At 34.8% G+C, this 18,633-nt stretch overlaps 1 protein-coding gene across 3 annotated transcripts in view; it reads left to right on the forward strand.

Moving 5' to 3' along the window:
* Positions 1-18,633, forward strand: part of itga3a (integrin, alpha 3a) — a 71,831-nt gene that overhangs the window by 15,925 nt on the left and 37,273 nt on the right. For all 3 annotated transcript variants that reach the window (XM_056453812.1, XM_056453811.1, XM_056453810.1), the window contains exons 2-8: positions 11,996-12,123; positions 13,541-13,638; positions 13,747-13,984; positions 14,075-14,167; positions 16,501-16,717; positions 16,803-16,996; positions 17,407-17,495. In XM_056453812.1, the coding sequence (XP_056309787.1) occupies positions 11,996-12,123; positions 13,541-13,638; positions 13,747-13,984; positions 14,075-14,167; positions 16,501-16,717; positions 16,803-16,996; positions 17,407-17,495 (1,057 nt within the window). The remainder of the gene's footprint in view (positions 1-11,995; positions 12,124-13,540; positions 13,639-13,746; positions 13,985-14,074; positions 14,168-16,500; positions 16,718-16,802; positions 16,997-17,406; positions 17,496-18,633) is intronic.

An 18,633-nucleotide genomic window follows, 5' to 3' on the forward strand; every position in this document is an offset into this window, starting at 1 on the left:
CATTCACTCATATGTCGGTGATAAGGGACATGCATTTCACCTGCCTGAACTTGAACACCACCAGAAAGTTTTTTTTCCCCTCCTAATCAGGCTCTTTGTTCATAGCCAGACAGTCTCAACACCAAGTGTGGCCAGCATGACCTTCTTTCTGTAAGCGCTATTTACTGAAAGGCCAGGCCTGGCTTTAAATGGACTCTTTTGTGCTGTGTTTTTTTTTTAACTGTACATAGTGGTATAAACATGAAACAAAGGTACATGTGAACTCTGGCCCTGAAATTCAGTCAGCGAAAAGCACTGAAACAGACACACCTTCTTCAGCAGGTTATAGGAAGTTGTGTTTTTTTTGTGATCTGACTCATAGCTGTTTCGCCCCCTCCCAAGTGAAACATATTTAATACCACCTTTATTTATTTATTTATTTTTTTATATATACTTAGTTTTTATAGATTTTTTTAGAAACATTTAACCAGTGGGAACAAAACAAACAAATAATAATAATACATATGTACATACATACATACATACATACATACATACATACATACATACATACATACATACATACATACATGCATACATACATGCATACAGTTGAAGTCAGAATTATTAGCCCCCCTAAATTATTATTTTTCCCCCAATTTTTCAACACATTTCTGAACATAATAGTTTTAATAACTCATTTCTAATAACTGATTTATTATATCTTTGCCATGATGACAGTAAATAATATTTGACTAGATATTTTTCAAGACATTTCTATACAGCTTAAAGTGAAAGTAAAAGGCTTAACTAGAGTAATAAGGTTAACTAGGCAGGTTAGGGTAATTAGGCAAGATATTGTATAATGATGGTTTGTTCTGTAGACTATCGAAAAAATAGCTTAAATGAGCTTATAATTTTAAAACTGCTTTAATTCTAGCCAAAATAAAACACATAAGACTTTCTGCAAAAGACAAAATATTATCAGACATACTGTGAAAATTTCCTTGCTCTGTTAAACATCATTTGGGAAATATTTTAAAAAGATAAATTCCACACATGCATATCTATATACATACATTTATAAAAATATTCAATTAACCCAATCAATAAAATAAACAAATAAATAAATAAATAGAATAAGTGTAAAATAAAATATAATAAAAGGTTGCCAAATATATTCTCCCAATAATGCATAAACTCTAGAATTATGTAAATGTTAACTGATAGATAATTATATTGTCGTTGTGGAGAAAGCCAGCCATTTTCCATTTCTTTTCAAAGATCTCTATTTGTAATCAAAGTGCATTTTTTCCATTTCCTCAACTTCTGCTATTATTTCGAACCGTTCATCTTTAGTTGGTGGGTCTTCTTCATCCCAAGGTTAATAGGAATATTTCCTAGATAAATTACTTTGAATTATCTAGGAATATAAAGATCAAAAATATTATTTATAGTGGACCGCACAGTTTCCAAAAAAAACTGTTAATTCTTGAGCACTGCCAGAATATATGGGCATGATGTGCCTCTTCTACACCACAGTTCCTCCAACAAGGATGAGGAGTCCCTGATTGTAAAGATTTAACTCTTGGTGTAATAAAAAATCTTTTTCCCAACAATCTCACACCACATTCTTGAGCTTGTTGAGGGACAGTATGTGGGACAACACAAATTTTAACCCAGGAGTAAAACAGAAGAAAAAAGTGGAAATGTGACATAATTGATGCATCTTAGGACAACAGACATGACTTTTATATTTCAAGCATTACCTGTAACCAGTGATAATGCAAATCAGTATGTTTATCGTGTCACAATCAGCTGCTGAAATATATCTGTGGTTGTGTGTATGGCCGAGCGTTAGACACACACTCGCAGTCAAAACTCTAGCTTTTTGTTTCTTGTTGTACATATTGAAGGTGGAGTTTAAATTGCTATGAAAATACTACAAATAATAGGCATAATTGTTATTATTCTGTCCCAACCAATTGTATTGTGCAATTGCATAAGAACAGCAGAAAGCAGCTTGGCTAACTTAAGTGACTTTACTGGCAATTTTTATTTTAACGTTTAAATCAGCCACCGAATTTAAATGCATGTGATGTGTGTTTCTCTCGACCTTACACGTAGAGAAAATGAAAGTAAAACTAATCTGAATGCAGTACTTTAAATGTCGACTAGGTGGCGGGTCAAAACCACAAGTGGCTAGACACGACCGCACAACATGTTTACATGGACATCAGTAATCAAATTATTTGCCTTAATCTATATAAGACAATAATAAGATTAAGGTGTTTACATGAGTTGCTTTTTGAATGTTTCTTTCATGATCCCGTTTTACATGTTATAGCACATAGATCGATTAATGTCATCGCATCACCACTCTATCTGCATTTCCTCCAGATTTTCATGTAATTTCGGGTGTTTCATTTTTAATTTGTCGACTTTAACTGCAGTTTGGCACTTTCACTTTCATTCGGGAACATTTCATGCATGCCCCTGTGACAAACGGGGTATTGGATGAGACTATGAACTGCTGGAAGAGTGTTGTTTTAATGGAAGTTCATACCGCATGCTGAATGGAAGAAAAAAAACCTCCACATTTCACGATGCAGGTGTCTGTGGTCTGTACTAACTCTGTAGGTGCAGAGTGTCAAACAGCCGTGTGTGTGTGTTTGTGTGTGTGTGTGTGTGTGTGCGTTTGTGTGTGCGTGCGTGCGTGCGTGCGTGTGTGTGTGTGTGAGAGAGTGTGGCCTATCCTGTCGCAAAAAAGTCCTCCATGATGCTAATAGTTCGATTAAGGTGTTTACATATCTGTATGCACTTCAATAATGCAACTAAAATCGGCACACTCCACATGTCTTAATTCGATTTCTCTTTAGTTTGATTATGACCTTAATCTGATTAAATTAATCTAAAATTGCTGTTTACATGGTAGACTTTTAATCAGAGTATTGTCTTAATCGCATTAAAATCAAATTATTGGTGTCCATATAAATGTACTCAATTACAGTGTTTCAAAAATATTTGTTTTGTTGGGCCGAATCTTGTTATATTTTTGACGTCAGTTGCGGGCCAGAGGGAGGAGGAGGGTGGGCTGTAAATGGCCCGTGGGCCGGCAGTTTGGGACTCCTGTTTTAATCCATTTGTCTTGATTCAAAATAATGCCTACTTTTCCAATTTTAATCTTATATAGTCTGTTGAGAGTCCTTTAGAATTACTTACTGCTCAATATAATTAAGAAATGGTTTTAGTCATACTTTTCCTGTATGTCTCAAAAATCTGAACAAGCTAATCCTCATCCTGCATTCCTTTCATATTATAGTCCTGCAACTGTAAATATCTAAATAGATCTTGGTTTATAAGACAAAACTTATCGTTTAAAGTTTGGAAGCATTCCATTCTGCCATCTTGTATTATTGTACAAAATGAAGAGATTCCTAAATATACCCATTGTTTAATTAATACCACCTTTATTATCAAAAATAGTCATATAAAGGAGCAAGGGGGTATTTTTTAAGATCATAAAATATTTCAGCTTCTAAATTGACTAAACTTCTAAAATGTCATTCAGTATATATCTTTAAAATGTTAACTACATCAAGATGTAAAAGCGAAATCTCTGTGTTGTTTGTACTTGACTGTACAGAATGTACCGCAGAAAAAAAATGAAGGCTAATGCTGCAGAAAAGATTAAATGAGAGGATTCTGCCTGAGTCATATGCTTTCCAACTGAGCAGAACTGAATAAAATAAAGCCTTAGTGAACGTCAACTCAAACCAGCCTGTGGTTTGTAGACGTGCCTCTGAGGTATGTGTTGCTCACCACCAGACCTGCGGGTAATTGCATGGTAAAACCCATGTCATGTGACTGATATTGGTTTAATATTAAACTGCCGGCTTTGTGCTAAAAGTCTGATTCACTAATCAAACAGCAGGAAGCTTCTTGTTTTTTGTTGTTTATTGCATGAACTAAGCTGTCACCTTTGAACAATTCATTAGCAGTATATGTTTTTGTTTATGTTTATGCTCATGGATGGATGGTTTCTAGTCTGTATTTAAGGATTAGATGTCGTATGGCTCTTTGTTTAGAAAATGCCGATAATCAAATACTGGTTACTTTTTGGCTTTCATTTTGAAGTGAAATACACTGAAAAAAAATTATTCATTGGATTTACAAATTTTTGGTGGTTGCAAAGAATTTATTGATCACACTTTATTTTGATGGTCCATATGTTATATTTAAGTTACTTCTTAAGTTACTTCTAAAGCAGACATCTACATCCCATCTAACTCGCATTAGATTATACTGTAAATAGACTGTTAGGTTGGGGTTAGGGTTGGGATTAGGGTTAGGGTTGGTGTAAATTGACATGTACTTGCAAAGTTTCTTATAGTCAGTTAAGTGTCTGTTGAAGGAGCATACACTGTAAAAAATGCAGGGTTCCACACAATTCATTCATGTTGTCCCAACACAAATTAAGCTTATTTTATACTTTATACTTATAAAAAATTTATGTAGATTGAACATAAAAATTAAGTTGTCCCAATGAAATCTCAAGAATTGTGTTGTTTCTGCTCATTTTAAAAAGTAGTTTGAACGAGCAAAAAAATATATTTTTGAGCTTATCAACAGATCTTAAGCAGACAGTCTACTAATACTCAAATGGACCATCAAAATAAAGTTACTAATTTATTTATTTGTTATAATTTGTTATAAAACGAATTAAGCTGGACATTACAAAATTTAATTTGTTTGTTTAAATCCTACCCATATCAACTTTTTTTTTTTTTTTTCCAATACTTTTTTCAGTGTATCCCATGTAGGGATTCAGGTAAAGTTATCATTTGTTGATATATATATATATATATATATATATATATATATATATATATATATATATATATATATATATATATATATATATATATATATATATATATATATATATATATATATATATATATATATATATATATATATATATATATTTGATCATTTTTCAAGGACTAAAGCATATCTTTTTGTAGAAACTCATTTTAAATATTTGGTCAGGAGTTTTTAGATGGTTTAAGTAGTTCATTTAGACATCGAAGAAATGGTTATGAAAAAACAGCAAGTTTGAATAATCAAAATAGGGCTGCATGATAATAGAAAAATGCAACATTGCAATATTTTTTATTCTGCGATATGAATACAATTTAACTAGATGTGTTGAATAACTATTTGAAAAAATGTATCTTTTTAGTTTGATTGAGATGATTATGAAGGGGAATGCATCTGCATAAAACATAGGAAACGACCTAGAAGCTGTTATGATTATCAGCGATTTAGCTGTTGCAGATCGCTAATGGACTACAAATCCGCCATTGTGGACTACAAGCTCCAGTCATGCACCACACACACTCACACTGGTTCCTAATCCTGACTGATTGCATACACACAGCCGGAGGATGGTCAAAGACTGATTGCATGGACTATTTAAACACCACAGACACACACACTAGTTACTGAGTCTTGTTTATCTGTCTAGTGAACTTTACAGCACGGTTTCCTTGCCTTGTCCTGCCGTGTATCGATCTTTGCTTTGTTTTGTCTGTTTGCATCGCCTGCTGTCTGCCGTTTGATCATCCGGCTTTTATATGACCTCGACTCTGGAATTGCCCATATACATCTGTTTGCCTCTGTGTTGACTTTTTCTTGCCTGACCATCTCTCCATAATAAACCTGCTTTTGGATCAGCACTTCCTTTGTCAGCATCTACCTTGTGACAATTTTAATCCAGCTAATTTTTTTTTAAAGCGAATTATTTATTCAATCATTTTCTTTTCGGCTAAGTTCCTTTATTAATCAGGGGTCGCCATCCTTCCAGCCACAACCCAACACTGGGAAACATTCAAACACTTTTGCATTCACACACGTAACTACGGCCAATTTAGCTTATTCTGTTATTATCCTACACTGCTTGTTTTTGGACTGTGGGGGAAACTGGAGCACCTGGAGAAAACCCATGCCAACACGGGCTGAACATGCAAACTCCACACAGAAATGCCAACTGACTCAGCCAGGGCTCAAACCAGCGACCTTCTTGCTGTGAGGTGATTGTGCTACCCACTGCGTCACCGTGCTTCCCCAAAATTCAATTCAATTCATCATTATTTTAATAGCGCTTTTACAATGTAGATTGTGTCAAAGCAGCTTAGCAAAGAAGATTATAGTAAATTGAAACTGTGTCAGTCCAGTTTTCAGAGTTGAAGTTCAGATTAGTTCAGTTCAGTGTGTAACTGTGCACAGATCTAAATGTAACACCACAAATTAAAGCTTTTCATTCATTTTCAAGTATCGCTTTAATCAAGATCCAATTTTGCCTGCTTTATTTTGAATCTGTGAGGTAGTTTTTGTTCAGTTTTTGTGGCATTCTTTTGAGCGCCTTTTACATATGAAGTGAGCTGCAGCATTCAGGAAGGATTCTACTGTGGTGAACATGAATCGGTGAGGAAGAGCCTGACATTCTTTCTCGCACGTTCACCTTCTCTTGACTTTCTCATTTCCTGTCTTGTCCTTGCTGAAAGCACATTTGCAGTCACATGACAGGAATGAGGGGGAGATGCAAGCTGATTGTTGTTGGTGGTGGTGGTTTGAGGGGGACGATTGTGGAGGTCCAAATGAAATTAGGCCCAAAGGGAGAGAGGGATGAACGTCTTTCACTTCACCTTTTGTCTTTCGTTGTCCCTCCCTGTCTTCCCCCCGTCTCTCTCTCTGTCTCCCTCCCTTTGACTTTAACCTCAGTCTGTGTCCTCATCAAAGTCTACCTCACCACAATGTGTGATGCATATGAACAAGTACAGAAACGGAACAACAAATCACCAGTGAAAGGCGTGTTGTCAAATTGAGCACAAAAGAAAGCTCAGTCTGTGCATTTGATCTTCACTTCGGGCAGCATATTTTAGTAATAATATGTAGCGTTTTATGTACAGTGCATGACGAGACTGGAATTGTGATTTTTAAAGGGAGAGTTCAGCAAAAATTCAAATAATTGTTCTCCTTTAAGTCTTTACAAACCTGAAGGGCATATTTTGCAGAACAATTAAGATATACAGTAATGGCAGTCAGGGTTGTTTTGCGCCTCAATGACTGTCATGAAAGGAACGAAACAAATGAAAGGTTCTTTCCCAGCAAGCATTTTTTGTTTTAAAAAGATGTCTAATAGACGTCTAAACATAGTCATCTTGACTAAAATAAGGCTAAATGTGGGCTGTCAGTGAAAATCTAATAGACGTCTAAGAATAGGCCAAAACTAGACTAGTCATCAAATAAACAGAAACGAATGACTACACATATAAAGTCTGTCTAATCTGTCTATGTCAGGATTCTGCCACTCTGGTCTTGATAATTCTGGTTTTGGTGGCAGAGTCCAGACACTAGTCCTGTCTTGTCTTGTATGTTGTGCTCGACTCGAGTTTTCTTGGGTCGAGCACTCATTTTCTGTCATTGTTTGCGTTTTTGTATGAGTGCCGTTTCGGCCGTGCTTGGGCCATGCGTGTTTCTGCTTGATGTTGCCGTACGAGGTCTGGGCGTGTTTCCGACATGCGCTCTCCTCCTAGTGTTTGTGTTTGTTCTGTCTCCAGCGTGATGTTTCATTCTTAGCGTCTCAGTCAAGTTGGTTTTGGGTGGCGCTGGGATGAAACATGCACGTTACATGTGTGAGTGCACAGTGAGCGTTTTCATTTATTGTGTACTCATGTCTTGCGTTCAGTGTTCTGTTGGTGTTGTGTTTAGCACGTGGTACATGTTTACGTGCACTGCGTGCTTTAGTGTCTCATGTGAACACGCGGTTAATGAGATCTCTCATTGGCTGTGTGTTCTAGTCTCATTTTGTGTGAGCACATGGCTTGTGTTGCTTCTTTGTCATGTGCTCTCCCGTCTATTGTCTAGTGCCACCCTCCTTGTTAACCTACTATGTTGCATTTGAGTCCTCATTCCCTCATCCTTCCTGAAACCCATGACAGTCTATTTGACGACTAGTCTAGTTTTGGGCTATTCTTAGATTTTTATTAGATTTTCACTGCTTTGTTTTAGCCAAGCTGTCTACGTTTAGATGTCTATTAGACGTCTATTAAACACAAAATTGTTTGCTTGGTTGCAAATACCTTGAGAAAGAAATCAAGTTAACTTGATTTGGATTGACATTGGGGTGAATGGTTATGATAGAATTTTTGGAATAGATAGTTGCAGTATTTTGTTGCCCTATTGCAATGTACAGCAATGGATTTTTTTTATTACTTTTATTATTTACCTATATTTATTGTATTGAAATTAGGGCTGCGCAATATATTGTTTCAGCATCGATATCATAATGTGCACATTTGCAATAGTCACATCGCAAGTTACGCAATGCTAAGGCGAAATTATAGTTGACCAGGAGCTACATAACACATGTGATTTGTAGAGTTACTGATAAGTTTAACCATAATTGAGTGAAGCTTTATTGGGTTTTTAAAGCCCGTGAATGAGCATTTCAAGAGAGATTAAAACATTTGTGCACAAAAAAAAAATAGAATGTTTGGAGGTGTAGCAAAAATTGTATCTATATTTTAATTGTAGTTAATTTATACAGAATGTTTACAAAAGAAATCTTACTTAGAACTTTTGTCTTGTTTCTAGTCCAAATAAAAAAAACTATTAAAGAGCCCCTATTATTGGTTGTTAAAAATTGCTTTTCATTTAGTGTGCAACAGCTCTAAGTGAATGAAAACCTCCAGTTGAGGACTAATTCTGAAAGTGCACCTTGTTTGAAAATACTAATTTTAAAAAAGAAAGAGTCAAATCAGAGTCGTTTAAATGATTTGTTGTTCATTCGGATCTTTTGCCTGTAAGTATTGACATTGACATGAAACCAAATGATACCAAATATGAAGTGCTGTATCTGGTAAAACATACCTTTCCTTTCAAACACTAGCGGAGTGCAGGTGTGTGTGGGAATAATCATGACTGAAGATGAGTAAACATTAATGAGTGAGCATTCTGATGCTTAATAACCTACCCTGCAACACATGATTTGGTGGCCATTTGTTAAAGGAAGGATCATACAATCAGAGTATTTGATAAAAATATGTATGGGACTTTGTCAGACCTTGACCGGAACTTTTGTCAGTACACAGTTCATATGAACCATTTTCTTCCTCCGAATCTCAAGCTGTAAGTAAGATTTAAAATGGCTGCCATCCTCTAGCTTGCAAAATACGTATTTAATTGTGTTTTGTTACTTGTAATCACTCCACACGGCTTGTACTGTATCTGGTTAACTTTTTATATTCACATATCGTGTCTAAAACCATGTTGAATACGCAACACTTACCACTTTCTTTACTGATTTACACAACAGACTGTGTCATCATACCAATCACCGCAGATTCGCTTCATGCAAAGGAGGGGACTAATGAGTTGCTAAGCAATTTAAATGGAAGTTGTTGTGATAATTACGTAAAAGTAAGTGTATATAATAAGACAATGAAAGTGTTTTTTGACAATGGATGCTATCAGCCTGTTGCTGGAGACCCAACAAAACCAAAATATGACCTTTTTAATGCACAATTTGGGCTCTTTAATATTGACTTCTGAAGGTGAAAACAAAACAATATTTTTGCTTGATCTAAGAATTTTAGATATTTAGAATTAAAACGAGACAAAGAAACACATTTTTTGCATTGTTATTTATTCAATTTCTGTACCTGAATACTTTTAGCCTCTCCAAACTTCCTCCTACATCTTGTAAAACTATATTCATATCCAATTATTTATCTTGGAAAAATAAAATTTTGCAATATCGTATTTCTACTTGTCATGCAGCCCTAATTGAAATAGTAATAGTAATATTACTAGTAATAGTAAATAGTAAATAGTTAATATGAGCATGTCTGAAAATGTATGAAGATAACAATGACACATTTGGTTATTTATAATGCATTATAATGCAAATGTGTTTTAAATGACAATTTGTTTGTTATCAGTTGTACAGTGCTCAGCGTATATGAGCTCAGCATATATCAGAAATCTCTCATTTAAAAGTAATATTTTTAATACGAAGCTATACAATATTATATTTGTGCATATACATTAGATTAGTCAGTACTGAAGCCAAATCTGGAGCTTATCTAACAAAAAAAACTTACGATAATGGTCCATAAATTAGTACACCCAAATTTATATGTTATAGAAAAATTAAATGCAAACTTGAAAATGAGAATTTTTTTGAAATTTTGTAGTTTTTTTTGCTATATTTTGCTTGAATTTAATTGTAATAACTTTCCATTTCTAAATATGTTTGTTGACTAAAATATTATTTTAATAAATATATCTGTTTAATCTGTTTTGTTTAAATGCATTGTCTATATTCACTGAGAAATGGATAAAACCATTCATTTTCAAAATGGGGGTGTACTCAGTTACTGTATGCTGAGCACTGTATGGAACAAAATAAAATAACATTTTACTGAAACACATAACTATAAATTGCAAATCCACAAGTTTTGTTCTATGGGCATTGTAACCACAGACCTCACTTTACTCATAAAAGTAAAAAACTAAATAAAAATTCCAAAGGAAAACCCTGCTGAAACCAGTAATGAATTAATCTTCATTGCAGATTTTGACTATACAGTAGCTTAATTTGATACACAAACAAATACACACAGAGCAATGTTTAAAGTTGGCAACTACTGGTATACCGGTATTACAGAAACTCTGTGATTTGGTACCAAATTACTAATACAATCTGACAATCGTTCTTTGCATACTGAAACGTAATATATATAATAATAAAATGATAATAATAAATAATAATAATAAAATCCTGCTTATTGTGTCAGAATTTTTGCTATATCTTTGCTGTAACTACTTATAACAAGTCCTCTATTGGAGGAAATGAAACCTGTAATGATTAGACTGTCAGACGTGATCCATTTCTGTTTAAATTCACCAAACGGAATTTAAACGTGGACGAAATGACCACATCGCCCACTAAAGCCCATTCATAATCCTGTTAGACACGAGTCATGATCTGATGAGATCTCATCCCTCACAGAGTAGAATATTTATGAGGCCTCGGGCTGCAAGGTGGATAAAATAGCAACTAGGGTGCGTGTCTCGAAAAATCATGAAACTTTAATGAATCGAGCTTGCAGGCAGGCAGCGCTTTAGTCATTATTATGTCTGTCGTGCTCCCACAAAATATTGAAATAAACTTCATTGATTTTGTGATTATGCTTTAATTGAAATGCCTCTTTGATTCTGCTCGCTTTCCTCGAGGGCTCTGGAGGATTACATCTGCTCCAGGATGCCACGCTGGGGTATCTTCGGCCTGACGTATATCTTTAGGGCTGCCTGCTTTTTGTAATCAAAATCAAATCGTATACTTGTTCAGAGGCGGATCTCAAGTAAGCAATTTTCCCTGCAAGAAATGAAGAGAGAGTGTGTCATAATAGCTCACTTATGGAAATGCAAGAGAAGTAGAGACATGAATGCGTAAAGTTATCCATTCCCAAGTGTGTTATGTAACCCCGCTGATCATTTAAGTAAAATGTGATCCAGTCTCATGTGCTTTTTAGAGACTTTTTTATAATAATCTGGCACTTTTAACAGCAAGTTTCAGCAAATAGATAGACGCCAGGAGCTCCATCAGTGGCATTTTCTGTCCACAGTTCACTGTGTTCTGCTAGTAATGGGTTCTGACAAGTCCTTCCAGTCCGTTCACATATCCTGACAAGCCCAGACAGATAAGTGTTAGACATGCTGGTGTTTATCTGCAATGTGCACTCAATTGTAAGGATAGTCTGGAATACAAGCAATAGCTGGCAGACTGCTGCCGAAGGTGAATTTCTGCCTTATCCTTGAAAAGTGTTGTGTGAAAAATGTGTTTTGTTGTCTCAGATGGCCATTACTATGATACTGCGGCAGATGTAGAGACTAATATTCTGCTTTGAGACAGACTTGAGCTCAGTCGGGTTTATACATGTTTCAGGCTTCTGGTAGGAGCGCCGAAAGAGAAGGCAGAGTCTGGACTGTCAGCCAATGAGACGGGAGATGTTTACGCCTGTCCAATCACTACAGACTCCAAAGACTGCACAAGACTGAACCTCATCAACTCAAGTATGCCATTCTTTTGCCATAGAAGTCGTAAACGTGCTTGTGCTTACATTCTTCCCATTTGCAATATTTAACCCTTGTGTGCTGTTGTTGATGTTTTCATTTACTCTGGGGTGATTTTGAGGTGTAATTTGGCTCAACTTCAGCAAATGGAAGGATTTTTGGTGACAAATCTTATTTTGACATATATTTTGGAAAAATGCTTTGGTACTTAAAAAAAAAAACCTCAACAATACACTTGCATTTGTTATGGTTGTAAACAGAGAAACAACAGGGAAAACCACCAACAATCAACAGTGCATGACTATTTGGTGTCAATGCTTTGCAATCATTAAATTATGTTATAATAGAAGTCTATGGGGCAAAAACAGCCACTAATGTAATGTAAAGTTAGTCAATTTGAAGAATACACAAGGGTTAAAATTTTATTATTGGTATTGTAAAAATGTAATTAATTGCCCTGCCACTTGTGTGAGACTTAAATAAATGTATAAAATAATTATTTAATGAATGAATGATTGAATGAATACAATTATTTAGTTTATTAGTTTGCTTGCTTGCCTGTTTACAATTACTGATAATAAATTAAATAAGCTGTTAGTTTCCAATGATATATTTTTAAGTAATATTAAGTTTATTATATTATTACTGTTGTTGTAACATATGTTTAGTAAAATAATTTTTTATTATTATGTTTCCAGCAATTTATAAAAAAAATCTAATCTAATTCTAAATTTATTTTTTTATCAGTTTGCTTCAATTTTAATTTTATAATATTATTAACAACAATTATTGACAACTTGGGCAGATTCACGATTGACCGTCTGGTCACTGGGAAATGTCCCGGTGCTTCCTATGGCCAGTCCGCCTCTGGATAAAGGCATATTTAAATTATAGATATTTATGAAAATAATTGTTGTAATTATTTTTGTTTCTGTCATATATATTTCTGTTACTGTATATGACACAACAATTTCTGTTGCAACAAATGACACTTTATTTATTTTTAGCTATTTTTATATGTGATAATCGATTAAAATAAAAAAGTTAATTGATAAAGTTTTATCAATACCAATAGTGTATCTATTTATTTATTTATTTATTTAATGCTAGTAATTTAAAATAAAGTAATGTCCATTGATGATGATATTATTATTATTGTTGTTGTTGTTGTTGTTATCATCATCATCATCATCGTTGTCATCATTATTATAGTTGTTGTTGTAGCTGTTATTTGTCTATGCTGTTTTTTACATTTGTTTGTATATTTACAGTATGTACTTTTAATAAAATGTTATTTACTTTTATTTTCTGCACTCTTCATTAAAAATAACAATAATAATCAACATGTTATTATCATGACCAAAATCAGCCTTGCATGGTACCATGTATATCTAAATAACTTCTTTGTGTTCTATAGATCCTGAAGATAAACCAGACCCTAAAAATGAACTGATAGATGGCATGTGGCTTGGCGTGTCCATTGCCAGTCAGAGTCAACCAGGGGGCCGTGTTGTGGTAAATTACTTAACTATAATCCCTTCCAATATCTAAATCACATAAAAAAAAAATAACAACAGCCAACATCTCAACCAATATCTCAACATGACATTCATCACTCTACAGGCCTGTGGCCATCGCTACATACGTAACTTTTCCAGCAATTTCCGCATGATTGGGAAGTGTTATGTTCGGGGAAATGACCTGCAGTTCAACCGAATTGACTCTCAATGGCAGTCGTATGATGAGATTTGCGACCCCAGAGAAGACCAGAACAATGAAGGCATGTGTCTGGCAGGGATGTCTGCTGCTGTTACATTCAGTGAGATCCTTCTCGGTGCTCCAGGATGCTTCAACTGGCAAGGTGATGGCAGCTTATTTGCTTATTTGCTTTTATCAATGAAGGAAGTACATTTTCTAAATTCCCCCTCTAATAATTTTCCATCATACGCAGGAAATATTTTTTCAAAGTGGCACAACCCTGCGGATGAGTTTGATATATTGAAAAGCAAGCTTCCAGATTTAAGAAGAGGGAATATTTACATTGGTAAGGAAACAACACATGCATGCTTTCAGTTTGCTGACATTTTTTTTTTTTTTTACAAAAATAAAAAGACAGCTACAGTGAAAACAGTAGTTCAGTTTTTATTTAAATGGTTAAACTTTAACATAAGCTCTTAATTCTTTATGTTAGAAATGCATTAACTAACATTAACGAACACTGAGCAGTATATTTGTTGTAGCAATTATTAATCAATGTTAACACATAAAAAATAACTCTTGTGTCATATTTGCTTTGGTCCATTTAACAATAATAAAATAAAGGATTTGAAACAGTAGAGATACTTGTATTCAAATTAAAATGCAATTTAAAGGGTTAGCTAGGTTAATTATGTTAATTAGGCAAGTTTGGTTTATTAGGCAGGTCATTTGACGAGTGGTTTGTTCGTTAGCCAATAGAAAAAAAATAAAATATCTTAAATCTTAAAAATAAATCTTAAAAATAAATAAAATAAAATGCTTTTATTCCTGCCAAACTAAAAAAAAAGACTTTGTCCAGAAGACAAGATATATATATATATATATATATATAAAATACTGTGAAAATTCCTTTGCTCGGGTAAACATTACTTATAAAAAAAGTATAAAAATTTCACAGTAGGGCTAATAATTGTCAACTGTCATATTTGCTCTTCTAAAAATGCACAGGATCACACAAGTTATCAATAACACGTGTTTTTTTTACAAACCATCACACTTACTACTAACACTAGAATATGTAACATGGAACTAGAGCTAAAGATCTTGACCCTGACGGGACCCTACGGGTTCGGGTGGGTTCAGGCTTAATTTCTATTATTTTAGATGGGGTTGGGCCGGGCTCGGGCTTGCGCGGTAAATGAACAGTCATGTGATGCAGTTCGATTAGCACAATGATGAAACAAATGATGACAGAGAATGTACAGCAAGCTGACAGGAAAAATGACGAGGTCACTCGCTACATTGACACCACAGTCATGGAAAATGAAATGGATGTTCTTGGCTGGTGGAAGATGAACAAACAATCCTAGCCAAAACCTGCAAAATTAGCCAGATCAGTATGCATCCCGGCCAGTAGCAGCAGCAGTGAAAGGGCGTTCAGTGCTGCTGGATGCATCATCAGTGAACATAGGACCATGCTACAGCCATCTACAGTGGATTTAATAATGTTCCTCCACAAAAACACATAACTAAATATTAATTAAATCAAAAATGCATAATGTAGTCTGAGTATATAGGCTAATGTTTGCAATATTCTTTTAATATTTACCTTCACCGTCGCCTTAAGGCCGGATTGTGAAGAGAAGTCATAAACAAATCCTGCAGAGCCTTTATCTTAATTTCGTTATTTCCAAATACCCATCATAATTTAGAATTTATTTTAATTTAATTTGTTAGGAAAGACTTGTGTGTTTGCCCATTTAAAGGCTAAGCATAACTTAGGCCTATACAAAGTGCTGAGATATTACGGTTACAGAGGACTTATTTTAACTTCTAAGTGGCCTATACGTTTGTTATAAATAAATTATGTTAAAACACATATAAACGACTCATTCTTGAAAAAAGCCGTGTTCATGTGCACATTTGAATAATGTCTGGCAGTAAACGGGTTCGGGCTTTTAAAAAGCTGCCAATCAAACTGTACTTGACGGGCTCTATCGGGCCTAACTTTTATGGCCCGATTACAGTGGACCATGGAGCATGGAACATCACCAGGGTGGTTGACACTTCAATCCCGCACAAAGACTGAACTGAAAACAGGGCTTTAAATACACATGACATAATTGCACTGAATGCAAACAGGGGGTGTGACACAGGTGGAACTAATGAACATTAACACATGGCGGGAAAATAACACGGAATCACATGACACAAACAGAAAGCACATGGAACACGGAACAACAGAGACACAAGACTGTGACACAACATGCATGCTACATCATTTTCAGGAATTATTGTAGAAATGAGTCCTGTAATTTATTATTCCACACGTTTACAGAGCACAAATCACTCCCAAAATTGGAAAATTGCAACTAAACCTCTTAAGCTGTGGTCACACTGCACTTTTCTCACCATAGACTTCCATTCATACGTACGCGAAAGTGTACATAATAATAATAATAACAATATTTTTGTGAATTTACTGACCCATATATATTGGTAACTTTTTTTTTTCTTGAGAAAAACAAGAATTAAAAAAATAACAACACATAAACATATAAAATGTAAGGCAATGCGTCTTTTGGTTTTACATTGAGGCCTTACAAATTGAAACAATCAGCCTGTGCACGAAACAAACAAACAAAATCTTATTTAACTTATGGACCAATTGCTCTTTAGGTTACTCAACGATTGTGGATCAGGATGTTTTAGTCAAAGGCAAGGACACAGTGGTAACAGGAGCACCAAGAGATGAAGCCAAAGGATCTGTGATGATGGCTGAAGTTTTGAAAAGGGGTGGCGGCGGAGAAGTCAATATAAAAGTCACTGTCACAGGGGAACAAGTCGGATCATATTTTGGCAATAGTGTTGCTGTTGCTGACCTTAACAATGATGGGTAAAGGAAGTCTTTGGCTTTTGTTTTCATCTCTGCTTAACTTCTGAAAAAGATCGTGACGCATGTCTTTGTGTTATTCGTACAGTTGGAAGGATCTGATTGTTGGAGCCCCGTTTTATTTTGACCGGAAAATGGACAAAGGTGGTGCAGTGTACGTCTATATGAACCAGAACGGATTGTTTCGTGACAAAGCTGACATGGTCTTAACTGGACCCAAAGACTCAGCTTTTGGCATGTCTGTTGTGGCCATTGGTGATGTTAACCAAGATGGCTTCCAAGGTAGGATTTGTGGGATTCTTTACTTGACTGGCATTTATTATTTAAAATAGTTGAATTTTGTTTGCAGAGCTCATTCAGAGTAAACCATGCCACAGTAACTTTTGTGATAGCTTAGATACACACCTTATTATTTAACCCACCTTACCCACCTTATTATAGAACCCACCTTATTATTTATTTTTTATAGACTTAATTAGAAAGCCTCAACAACAAACTCTTCCAAAAGGGGAACATATCTAATATTTGTGTGTGTATCTATGTGTGTGTGGTCTGTTTGAATTATGTCTATTCATCAGTAACATGCAAGATGCTTATATCTACTCCTACACTACAGTCAAGGCATTTTACTTTGCTGCCTTCTTGTGGCATTAAGTGATTTGACAGTTTCTCTTTCATGTTCTCATTTGCAGATTTTGCTGTTGGTGCTCCATATCATAGTACAGGCAGAGTGTCTATATGGACAGGCAGCAAATCTGGCATTTCCCAAACACCTAGTCAGGTGAGATGGCAATATTAAGAAGTGTTTATAGTGTACAGTTATTAACGCTCACCCAATAAAATGAATAAAATTCTGTCGTTGTTTACTCATCCTCCACTTTTACCAAACCTATTTGAGTTTCTTTCTTCTGTTGAACACTATAGAAAAGTGTAAAAAAGTGATGATACGTTACTTAACTAAGTGAGTAGTAAGCCCATTGCCTATAAAGCATGAAGATGAGTTTACTTAAAGTTAAGAAACCTGTTGCACAAACTCAGTCCTGGAGGGCTGGTGTTCCTGATAGTTTAGCTCCAACTTTTTTCAACACATCTGCCTGGAAGTTTCTAGTATACCTAGAGCTTGATTAGCTGGGTTAGGTGTGTCTCATTGGGTTTGAAACTAAACTCTCCAGGACACCATCGCACGAGGACTAAGTTTGAACTGTTAAGTTGACTTAAATTAAAAAAATAACATTACCCCTTAATTTACTCTCTCTCGAGCCATTTTCATTGTATATTACTTTTTTCCCTGTCAGATGAACACAGTCAGATAATTTAATTTTATACATCCTCTTCCATGCTGTATAATGCTGTGGGATAGTGGTTTTTATATTGAAGTACTGTAGGGCTGCACGATATTGCAATTAGTTTGTATTTTTGTGATAAATATTGCGATATGAATACAATTTCAAAAGGGTGTGAATCATGTTTAAGAAATAATAAACAAATACAGTAAATAAAAATGTAAAAGTAACAGAGTCAGACAGTATTCAGGTAGAGAATTTTAATAATGAAATGTAAAATAATGTGGTCATTCAGTAAATCTATTTTTCATTAAAGTTACGAATGTTGTAAATTTTTGTGCACGAATGCTTTAAACTCTCATGAAATGCCTTTAAAATGCATCCAAATGATAAAGTTTCAATCCGTTATGGTTTTATTTGCAATGACTGGTTTGGTTTTATTATCCACAAACCTCATGTATTCTCAATTGATGATCAACTATAATCCCAACTCACCATTGCATACCCTGCGATTTGACTAATGCATACACACACAATGCGGTATCGATGCTGAAACGATCTATTGTGCAGCCCTATATTGAAACATCTAATAGCACATAAATTTGGTTTTGCATGTTTTATAATGTGGATCGATGT

Source organism: Danio aesculapii, chromosome 3 (assembly GCF_903798145.1).
Source record: "Danio aesculapii chromosome 3, fDanAes4.1, whole genome shotgun sequence".
Classification (NCBI taxonomy): Eukaryota; Metazoa; Chordata; class Actinopteri; order Cypriniformes; family Danionidae; genus Danio; species Danio aesculapii.